Here is an 11,775-nt window from a genome sequence, read left to right as displayed (position 1 = left end):
CTCCCTCTCCCTCTTTTCTCCTTCTCCCTCTCCTTCTTTCTCTCCCTCTTCCCTCCCCCTCTCTCCCTCTCCCTCTCCATCTTTCTCCCTCTAGTCGTCTGTGTCGTCCCCCTTCCACTTCCCCCCTCTCCCTCCCACTCTAGTCGTCAGCGTCCTCCCCCTCTCTCCCCCTTCTCTTCCCTCCCCTCTCCCTCCCACTCTAGTCGTCTGTGTCGTCTCCCCCCTTCGCTTCTTGTCTTTCTTCTTCTTCTTCTTCTTTGGGTCCTCCCCCTCTCCCCCCCTCTCTCCCTACCTCCCTCCCCCCTAGTCGTCGGTGTCGTCTCCCCCTTCCCCTTGTTGTCTTTCTTGTCCTTCTTGTCTTTCTTCTTCTTCTTCTTCTTCTTGGGGTCCTCCCCTTCTTGCCGAAGCTGATGAACTCGCCCTTGTCCCTCAGAGGGGGGGGCGGGGTCGTGGCGGATGGAGATGATGGCGGGGGACCCCGGGATGATGAAGGCTTCAGGGGGGACCTCGCCCGCCCCTTATGGGGGCGGGGGGCCCGTAGATGGGGCCCCCGGCGCCGTAGCGGAAGTGCCAGCTGTTGCTGTCGACCCCGGCGCCCACTGGAGGGGAAAGCTCTCCCCCACCCTCCCCGTCTGGAGAGAGAAAGAGAGGGAGAGAGAGAGAGAGAGAGAGAGAGAGAGAGAGAGAGAGATTATTTACTTTTTTATTCTAATAATAGCATGTAACTGTCAGCATGGGGGTTGAAACACAGAGACTAACCTCAGCTTGGAGTCAGACCTCCTCCCCCGAATTCTGTTTGATCCGATTCTCATGTTACAACAGTTACACAACATTTAAACTTCACATCCCAAAGGGTTTGTAGTGCTTTGAAAAAAACCCTACTAACATCATAACTGAGGTCACTGACATGTACCTATACTGTCTAACCCCTACCTGCTCTTTAATGACCTGTCTCTGTACTGTCTAACCCCTACCTGCTCTTTAATGGCCTGTCTCTGTACTGTCTAACCCCCTACCTGCTCCTTAATGACCTGTCTCTGTCCTGTCTAACCCCTACCTGCTCCTTAATGACCTGTCTCTGTCCTGTCTAACCCCCACCTGCTCCTTAATGACCTGTCTCTGTACTGTCTTACCCCTATTTAATGACCTTTCTCTGTACTGTCTAACCCCTACCTGCTCTGAATGACCTGTCTCTGTACTGTCCTAACCCCTACCTGCTCCTTAATGACCTGTCTCTCTACTGTCTAACCCCTACCTGCTCCTTAATGACTGGTCTCTGTACTGTCTAGCCCCTACCTGCTCCTTAATGACCTGTCTCTGTACTGTCTAACCCCTACCTGCTCCTTAATGACTGGTTTCTGTACTGTCTAACCCCTACCTGCTCCTTAATGACCTGTCTCTGTACTGTCTAACCCCTACCTGCTCCTTAATGACTGGTTTCTGTACTGTCTAACCCCTACCTGCTCCTTAATGACCTGTCTCTGTACTGTCTAACCCCTACCCGCTCCTTAATGACCTGTCTCTGAATTCACTGTAAGTCACTTTGAAAAAGCCAACACTGAATGATTAAATAAGATGTAATGATTATCACTTGACTATGAGTTTACATTTGATGTCATTGGATGATGCGATACATGGTGGGTTTCAGAGAGGCTGCAGTAGAGGATTGTGACTGAAACGAGAGATTCTGGAGACGACAGAGAGCCAAAAAAAACAACAAGAAAGGCAACAAAACATTTCTTAAATAAAGCGAGAGACGTGTGAGACGAAAGGAGAAGGAGCAGAGATATGTGACAAGCAGAGACGAGGGACCGATTTAGAGAGAGGAGAAGAGAGGAGGAGCAGGAGATTATGGGGTGGAGGAGGGAGACGTCAGATGAACATAGAGAGGCAAGGTCAAAAGGGCACGAGAGAGAGAGAGAGAGAGAGAGAGAGAGAGAGAGAGGGAGAGGGAGAGGGAGAGGGGGAGAGAGAGAGTGTCACTCTGAGAGAGTAGGCATATAGAGTGACTGATGGGGAAGTGAAGAGAGAGAGAGCAACAAAGGGAGGATAGAGAAGGAGACAGGGATGGAGAGAGAAAGTGACAGAGAGAAAAAAAAGTTTGAATAAGAAACGAGAGAGATGAATTCAGCGAGTGAGAGAGCGAGAGAGAGAGAGAGGAAGCTAATTTGAGAATGACTGAGAGGGAGAGCGAGGCAGACAGTGTGTGAGAGAGAGAGCGCGACAGGCATGGAGAGTGTGAGACAGAGAGAGAGCAAGGCAGGGAGGGAGTGAGCGAGAACAAGGAAGAAAATCAGAGAGAGAGAGAGAGAGAGAGAGAGAGAGAGAGAGAGAGAGAGAGAGAGAGAGAGAGAGAGAGAGAGAGAGAGAGAGAGAGAGAGAGAAACGAGGTAGGCGGGCAGACTCTGCTCCATGGATCACACCAGCTCTCTCTCCCTGACCTACTTTCCCTCCAGAGTTTATTCAGATCAAACACGGCCCTGGGAAAATATTCAGTTTCATTTCTCTTTGTGGGCTAATTATGAACCGTCTGTACAGTGCAGAAACCTATATCTTCTAGGACTGCTCTATATATAGTATACTGTTATTCACAAAACACATTAAATACCGCTTCTCTACTGGGGCTGCAGTAACAATATACGTATGCATATACAAATGTGAGTGTAACTCACGTTTGTGAGCTGACATATCAAATAGAATTTTACAATTCTATTTTAGGAGCAACATGGGTTCATTCGGCTACATGAAAGATTCATTGAAATGAAACAACCTACAATAAATATTTGAAGATGACCATTTATAAAATATGAACATCATCCAAAAGTGAATGTATCAATGTTGTTATTATTATAATCTGGTTTTTTTCGTCAAGGACATAAGGAAACGCACACATGTAACAAGTTACTACGTTACGGCGGTGGTGTTAAAAGTGGGTGTTATTTAAATAAAAAACAAATAAAAAAGTTGAGTGTTCTTTACACCTCGCAGAGCATCGTATCTCGTTCTCAGTGACAGCTGCATCACAGATCTCTGTCCTGATTACTCCTACTTTACTCTATCACAACAGCACACACTTTAGACACAGTGTTAATCAAGGAGCAAGTCTTTTATTTCCACCGCTCATTGTAGATCTATATATCGTCTGGAGTTATTCTGCCATCAGGGACTTTAAGGTGGACTCCATCACGAGTCTCCACCCCATCACTACTCCATCACCCCAAATGTCAGCGACGGGTGCTGCTTCATTCATGAGCTGCTGTCTGCCTCCTCCATCACTCTCAACACACTCACCAGACTGAAATCACTGCCACAGGTTTTAATCAAACTCCTTTTGTTTGTGTGTGTGGATGTGTGCGTGTGTGTCTTTGTGTGTGTCTCTTTGTGTACATGTTTGTGTGTGTGCGTCATTCTGTATGTATTTGTGTGTATGTTTGTGTGAAAGTATGTGTGTGCGTGTATGTCTACGCGAGTGTGCATGTGTGTTTGTGTGTGCGTGTATGTTTGTGTGTTTGTGTATGTGTGCGTGCATGTACGTTTGTGTCTGTTTAACTGCGTGTGTATGTGAGTGTGTGAATAGAGTATTTCCGTATTTCCTCCGGTCTGGGCTTCGCTTGACAACATGTGAGACACTAACCAGCGCTATCAAAGCAGCTATCGCTATGCGTGCTGTACACCGGTTGCCATGGATACCAGGATGTCTAGCTGGCAGTCTCTATTGTCTGGTATTCTGGGCTGCCGCCTCCCCCCTTTAGTCTCACTGCTGCATCGTTACAGACACACGTTCAAACTGCCTGTGGCTGCGATGCAGGCACCGCCGTCACCTCTGGATTCAGAATCTAGAATCAGAATCTAGAATCGTTCTGGATTTTTTCAAATTCTTTATTTTTTCCCAATTACTGCTCATCCCCGACCCTCTCCTTCCTATTAATACCTGTCCTCCTCCTCCTCTTCCTCTTCCTCCGTCTCTCCCGCTCAGAGATATGACCGGTCGCCATGGAAACTACCATCGCCCACTCTCTCCCCCCCCCCCCCCCCCCCCCCCCCCCCCCCCCCTCACCGAGGGTGTGGCTGCTGCAGCAATCCCTCCGTCCCTCCGTTGTGAGGCAGTGTTGCCTGGCAACAGTCTCACATGCCGGTTCCCTAGCAACACCGCTACTGCAGGGAACCTGCCAATCCCGTTCACCTCCCCCCTCCACACCTCCGTCTCCCCCCCTCCCCCCTCCCCCTCTCTGTACCTCTCCTAACGCACATGGAAACGCAGCCGTTCCTGTTCGTACCTTCACTCCTCGTATCCTGATCCTCCCTCTCCTCCCCCCCTCCCCCTGGTATCCTCCCCTTCCCCCGGGGGCCGCAAGGACGCCCCCCGACCTTCAAGGACCTCGCTGGGGCGCAGAGTCACCACCAGGGGGAGAGTCCCAGAGCTGTAGGGGCGAGCGAGGAGAGAGAGGGGCGAGAGAAGAGAAAGAGGGAGAGAGAGGAGAGAGAGGGGCGAGAGAGGAGAGAGAGGGAGAGAGAGGGGCGAGAGAGGAGAGAGAGAGAGAGAGAGGGGCGAGAGGGGCGAGAGAGGAGAGAGAGGGTCGACTGAGGGGAGAGAGGAGCGAGAGAGGAGAGAGAGGGGCGACCGAGGAGAGAGGGAGAGAGAGGGGCGACCGAGGAGAGAGAGGGCGACAGGGGAGAGAAAGGGAGAGAGGGGCGAGCGGGGAGAGAGAGGGGCGAGCGGGGAGAGTGAGGGGCGAGCTAGACCTTCCTACCCCCTCCATCCTTTACATCCGCGGTCCAGGAGGAAGCACATGGTTCTTAGCCAGGAGAGGGTGAGGGGACTAAGGGATGGCCGCTAGCTACCCCTCACCCTGGAGCTTCAGACTCTGGCTGTAATTCTAACTGAAAGACAGAAAATCAATGGCAGCAGAATCTGGATGGGAGCTTCCAGCCTTGGCCAGTGTGGGCGACCCACAGATAGAACCATCATTATCTACACATTCTGCCTAAGCACTTAATCACACACACACACACGCACACACATTCATACGTACGCACACAAACACACACACCCACACACTGGTTCTAATTGACACTGTTGTTTCTGCAATGCATCTCTGAAACGGGGGACCTCTGTATGTGATAATGTCAGCTTGGTTGGGTGTGAACGTGGATTGATCAATGTATTTTTATGTATTCATGCTTTCATCTCCATTTGTGTGATACAAGTGTATTCAAAGGGTCATACGTTGATGTAATCATGTGTTGGGTAAGGGTTGTGTCCTTGACATGTAGTTCTGTGTTCATTCCATGGAGACTGAGTTCCCATGTTCAGCCCTTAGCAGTAACCTCCAAACATGTCCCACTTAATACCTCGGATAGAATAGAGATTGATTTTTTAAGTGAAGCTGCCAAACTCAATGGTGGAATGCTATCAAATAAACATGTCGATTTAATGTATGTGTGTGTCTGCTTGTGTATATGCGTGTCTGCGTGTGTATGTGTATGTGTGTGTGCGTGTATTCCTGTGTCTGTGTGTGCATGTGTGTGTGTACACACGCAGAGATGCATGTGTTCTGCTTTGCCTGTGATTGTTTTTGATTAGCTTTGATAATCAGCTTCATGATTGTTCAAAGCTCGGTGAAATACAATACTACTGATGACAAACAATGAGTGAAACAAGGTTTAAATTATGCTGATTGAAATGTTTCTGAAAAAGCTATTGTTCAATAAGGGAGTGAACAATAGAAAGAGTTTTGTTTTTTGTTGCTTTGATACTTTTTGCCTTGATAAAACCACATCAGCACTACTATGACGATCAATAATAAAATCTGAACCCACAGACCCCGACCTAAGAGTCCTCTTGCTGCCTTCCTGTCTCCCAGACACCTGATCCCGTTCCCCTGCAGCAGGGAATGTCTACTCAAGGTACGTTCCTCACCTGCCTCTCCGATTAATTTCTCTTTGTGGGCTAATTATGAACCGTCTGTACAGTGCAGAATAACAGTACACTGTTATTCACAAAACACATCAGATACAGCCTCTCTACTGGGGCTGCAGTAACAGTACACGTATATACGTAAACTTAGTATGTACTGTTAGTTTGTCTTTGACTCTCCTGTTAATGTTATGTTTGTGAGTTCTCATATGAAATAGAATAGGACTTAATATCTATACATATATATTTATATATTATAATTTCTACTTTAGGAGCAACATGGGTTCATTCTGCAACATGAAACATTCCTTGAAATGAAACAACCAACAATAAATATTTATCAAATAGGAACAACAATCAAATGTGAATGTATTATTTTGTTAACATATTACAATTGTATGATATATTATAATTGTATGTTATGTTATTGTATGATTTGTTCTTATATGATATATTATAATTGCATGATATTCTTGTTTGATACATTATAACTGTTTTCAACATTCCCATGCGGCCTGTCTGTTGGAGGTACTTTCCTCACCTGCAGCGCTGGACACCGTTGGCCAGTTCTGGACCAGCATGCCCTGGGCTCCCTGCATTACCGACGACTCCTCCATGTGGACCGCACTGGAACACAAAGCACAGGGGGGTCTGTCAGTGTCGGGGGGGCTGGGGGAGCTGAAGGATGAACCGAAGGGGACCGAGAACGGAGCCTTGTGGAACGCCTCTGGTCAGACTTGTGTGAAGGATGAACCGAAGGGGACTGAGAACGGAGCCTTGTTGAACGCCTCTGGTCAGACACACCTGTACACCAGTGCAGTGAGGTTCGGCTCTACGTCACTGCACCACTGAACAGCTCAGGGGAAGGGGACTTGATGGGTTCAGGGACAGCCAAGCCTCTTACCTTGGGATTAGGGAGTTGTTCCTTGTCCTTTAGGACTAATGGATATGGGGTGTTGTATAATGTGTGCCTGTGAATCCCTTTAGGACTCTAACTTTGATTTAGGCTATACAAATAAACTTAATTTCGCTTCACTTCAACACTTCACATAAACAGTAGTCCAGCAGAAATGCTGTTTCCATAAAGTTTGGTTATATTGTATAGTAATTTACTAAATGTGCTATTTCCGCCTTCTGGTGTGATTGAAATCGGACCGCCGAGAAAACTGTGATAACGTCCAATAAAACGCATTCCCGTGAAATGCAGGTTTATTAAAGCATCAAGCCCTACATGGTTGAATAAGAGACAGGAGCCAGCTGGCTAGAAGGACTCCTGGCTTCATGCTAATTGCTTTCAGAAAAGCTGAGCAGGCTCTTTAAAGCTTTCAAGCTTTCCAGCCTGAGAGTGTTTTGACATATCGCCCTGAGCACATCATAACTCTGCAATCGGGAGCGTCCATCTTGTTCCTCCGTGATGTTAGAGGGCAGGGGTGGAGGGGTACTGGGTTAAGTCCCTCATAACCGTTGTTGGGGGTTCAGGGTTTTTTCTGTCTAAATCCCATGCAATATGTATCTACTGTTGTCATGTTTCAAACCCACTCTGCGGTCGGTCTTGTGAACCCTGCTACACGGCCCTGGTTTGAGGCGGTGAAACACAGCCTGAGACAGGGACTTCTCTCGCTGTGCAGAATATGCAGGGATCAATAAGCAGAGGTGTCGGTTTACATTCACCCTTTCATTAGCTGAAGAGAAAATCTAATTAGGAATCACTTTCATAATTCCCTTTAAAATAAGTTATTGTTCAAAGAAAACCGTTGAATAATGGCCAACAGAAAGAAAAACAACATATTGTATCACATAACTCACGCCATTTATATACATAGCCATGCACTGGGTGAAGTCCAGATAAACAATCACTCAGCAGTCGACAGGATTCAGGCTGAGGAGCCTTTGTTACCAGAGGTAACCAGGCAGCCACTGAAAGCCTTGATTGTTTTTTTTTTCTGAATCCCTGAAGTGGGGGAGAGAGGAGGAACAGAGGCAGAAGCCTCTGCAATGCAGCACCGTATAGGATGTATACTCTCTCTCTCCGCTCACTCGCTCTCTCTGTCTCTCTCTCGCTCTCTCTGTCTCAGTCTGTCTCTCTCTCTCATGCATAGTATATGATGTACACATTCTCTCTCTCTCTCTCTCTCTCTCTCTCTCTCTCTCTCTCTCTCTCTCTCTCTCTCTCTCTCTCTCTCTCTCTCTCTCTCTCTCTCAAACATAGTGTATCATATTTTTATATCTTTAGATAATAGTTCCCATAAATAATTATATATGATGCATTCAATTTGAAATCCGTAGTCTATTGCAGTCTGTACCGTCACGCAGCGATGGACAAAGTATGACTTTGACTCAATGTGCTCTTGGATTTGATTATCATAATATATGCAGTAGATATGATGTGTACATGTTTCATTGGCTGTGTGTGTTTGTGTGTGTGTGGGGGGGTGGGGGTGGGGGTGAGGGAGTGGTTATGTATGTGTGAGTTGGCAACCATCAGTTCATGTTTTTTCCACATTTTTATGATCATGATAACAAGTTGCACATAACATTGAGATATGGCTGACTGTGTTTGCATGGGTATGTGTGTGTGTTTGTGTGTTTGTGAGTGTGTGGGTCTGTGTTTGTGTGCGTGCGTGCGTGCGTGCGTGCGTGCGTGCGTGCGTGCGTGCGTGTGTAACATGGGGGAAAGTGCCAGCATCAGCTCGTTTGTCTCTCTTGCTTCCCAATGATGGACTGGAGCTAGCTGGGAATGACCTACATAACACAAGCGCACAAACACGCACACACACAAACACACATGCACACACACCACAAACACACACAAACATATATATATATAACCCCCACACACGCTGTATGGGAGCTTTTATCTCTCCATGCTCCTTCAGACGGATGGAGACAGGAGGAGGAGTTCATGGGTCTACCCCCGGCGTCAGATACCACCGGAGCTGATCCCGTGAGAAGTTGACGTACTATACTCACTTGGTTGGTCTTTGTGTGTGTGTGTGTGTGTGTGTGTGTGTGTGTGTGTGTGTGTGTGTGTGTGTGTGTGTGTGTGTGTGTGTGTGTGTGTGTGTGTGTGTGTGTGTGTGTGTGTGTGTGTGTGTTTATTGTGCATGTGTAGTGTGTGTGTGTTTTATGTTTGTGTGTGTTTGTGGTGTGTGTGTGTGTTTGTGTGGCGTGTGTGTGAGTATGAAAATGTTAGCATCTGTTGTGTGTGTGTGTGTGTGTGTGTGTGTGTGTGTGTGTGTGTGTGTGTGTGTGTGTGTGTGTGTGTGTGTGTGTGTGTGTTTGTGTGTCTGTTGGGCTGTGAAAGGGACTTCACAGTTTAATGTAAATGAGTGGCATTAAAATGACATTAGTTTTATAATATAATGAGATGTTTAATCAGAATGTCACCAGGGGGACAGAGCTTCATGAGCGCGGAGAGGAAGTTAGATTACAGAGAGGGAGCACACTCAACGCTTTAAAGTCTAATTTCACCAACGATTCGAAAGGGAATGTTCTTCATGTTGAGGATTTTATTCATTGTTAACAGTTGGATATGGTTTGGCCTCTTGCTGTTCCCCCCCTCCCTGACAGAGCCCTGATCTCTGACCCAACTTTTAGTTGATTATGTGTATTCCCCTTCCTCCAGTCCCCCTCCTCCCCCCTGCTTGACGTCTGTCCCACACCCCAAATGGCCCTCCCCTCATCTCCAAGTCCAACGACAGACCCCCGACAGACCAACAGGTCGGGGGCCCATCATGGCCAGGTATGACCGGGGAAGGACTCTGGCGGTTGCTCTGGGTATCTTGCGCAAACCCACGAATGAAGTGTGTAACAGACAAATTGACTCTGCAGACTTTTTGGACGAATCAGACTTGTGAACTTGCACCTTGATTTTGAATCTCCTGTTTCACTCACCTCATGGCCTGCATCCCTTGCATCCCCTGCATTGCTTGCATCCCCTGCATTGCTTGCATCCCCTGCATTGCTTGCATCCCCTGCATTGCTTGCATCCCTTGCATCCCCGGCATGCCCTGCATCCCTTGCATGCTGTGCATCCCAGACCTCAGAGAGGCAGAATATCGCCAGTCAGCATTCGGCGCCTTCGGCTGGAGGAGAGAGGGAAAGAGGAGAGAAGGGGCGAGGGGGGTGAGAAGGGAGAGAAGGGAGAGAAGGGGAGAGGGGAGAGAAGGGGAGAGGGGGGATAGGGGAGAGACGGGAGAGACGGGAGAGGTGGGAGAGAAGGGAGAGAGGGAGAGAAGGGAGAGAGGAGATGAGAGAGAAGGAGACAGGGGAGAGAAGGAGAGGGAGGGAGAGAGGGGGACAGAAGGAGAGGGAGGGAGAGAGGGGGAGAGAGGGAAGAGAGGGAGGAAGAACAAAAGAGGGAGAGCAAGATGCAGAATTAGAGAGAGATAAAGAGAGGAAGATGGAGTTAGGTAGAGAGAGGGAGAGAGGGAGAAAGGGGGAGAGGGAGAGATGGAGAGATTAGTATGATGTCATACAGAGCAGGCCTGGCCATGGCCTCATCAATTAATCACAAAACACATCCTGGCCCCGGATATCACACACACACACACACACACACACACACACACACACACACACACACACACACACACACACACACACACACACACACACACACACACACACACACACACACAATATATACAGAGAGTTAAGGGCCAATTATCATTGATTATGTATTAAAATAAAAGATAAGAATACATTCCTGTGTGGTGTGTGTGTGTGTGAGTGTCTGTGTGTGAGTGTGAGTGTGAGTGTGAGTGTGTGTGTGTGCGTGTGCGTGTGCGTGTGTGTGTGTGTCTGTGTCTGTGTGTGTGTGTGTGTGTGTGTGTGTGTGTGTGTGTGTGTGTGTGTGTGTGTGTGTGTGTGTGTGTGTGTGTGTGTGTGTGTGTGAGTACTCTCTAGACTCGCAGCACACCCCCATCTACCCTTAGGTAAATCACTGCATCCGACCCAGCCAATGAGCAGGGGCTTCTCATCACCACGGCAACCACATTCCCCCCGGGAATAGAGTCCAGAGTGAAATGTGTGTCTCCTCCGAGCGATCATCCATGGATGGGTTTCTTCACAGAAAGGCTTATTAAACGTCTGGTCGTAAAATGGAACCATGATCCATATCGCAAATGATTGAAAGAAAATCTTAGAGTACGTGTGTGTGTGTTTGTGTGTGTGTGTGGGTGGGGTGGGTGGGTGTGTGTGTTTGTGTGTGTGTGTGTGTGGGGGGGTGTCATTGAGGTTGAAGAGGATTCGGGTTAGCTTGTGGTGCTATGGTATACTGTGATGCTAGCTGGGACCTGCTAACTAGTGCGATCCTTTAAATCGCACTAAAACCTTATTCTAGTATAGAGAGAAATTATTTAGTTTTGCTTTACCTTGGGTGTCATAATAATCATTATTCCTAATTATTTTAATCTAAGATCATAATTTATCACACAACATCTGTGAGCTATTTAGCATATTTTAAAATAAGCAAATTACTGTGTTTGATAATCAAAAGAGAGTCAGCTTTTAGCTGGTAATTACATTTAACAACAAATGTAAATAGGATTTACCTAGATGACTGGCTTCCAGATTGTATCCAGTGTCATATATCGATACGACTCAAACTAAATATATATTCTATATTTACAATTTAAGAACTGAGAAATGCAATCATGCACGACTGTTTTTGACACTCAATCAATACCAATAATCGGACAGAGCAGCTTCTGCCGTCTCGTTACGGAAGAACTGGAACCCGTCCCGGGAACCCGAGATGAGCTGAACTCACGGCACCGACCAGAAGGCAGCCACTGCCGTCTCTGGATATAATATTTAATATCTAGTGTTCACAACGCTCTCCTCGTCTCCCCCTC

General features: G+C 47.5%; 1 protein-coding gene across 1 annotated transcript in view; it reads right to left on the bottom strand.

Moving 5' to 3' along the window:
- Positions 1 to 131: 131 nt before the first annotated feature.
- Positions 132 to 11,775, bottom strand: part of LOC132462122 (protocadherin alpha-C2-like) — a 19,960-nt gene continuing 8,316 nt past the window's right edge. The window contains 6 exon segments of the mRNA XM_060057732.1: positions 132 to 392; positions 395 to 439; positions 441 to 515; positions 517 to 632; positions 6,459 to 6,544; positions 9,812 to 10,002. Coding sequence (XP_059913715.1) covers positions 147 to 392; positions 395 to 439; positions 441 to 515; positions 517 to 632; positions 6,459 to 6,544; positions 9,812 to 10,002 — 759 coding nt within the window. The 3' untranslated portion in view covers positions 132 to 146.

Source organism: Gadus macrocephalus, chromosome 7 (assembly GCF_031168955.1).
Source record: "Gadus macrocephalus chromosome 7, ASM3116895v1".
NCBI classification, from domain to species: domain Eukaryota; kingdom Metazoa; phylum Chordata; class Actinopteri; order Gadiformes; family Gadidae; genus Gadus; species Gadus macrocephalus.
The sequence above is the reverse complement of the archived record's forward strand: the minus strand, read 5'-3'. Positions and strand labels throughout refer to the sequence as shown.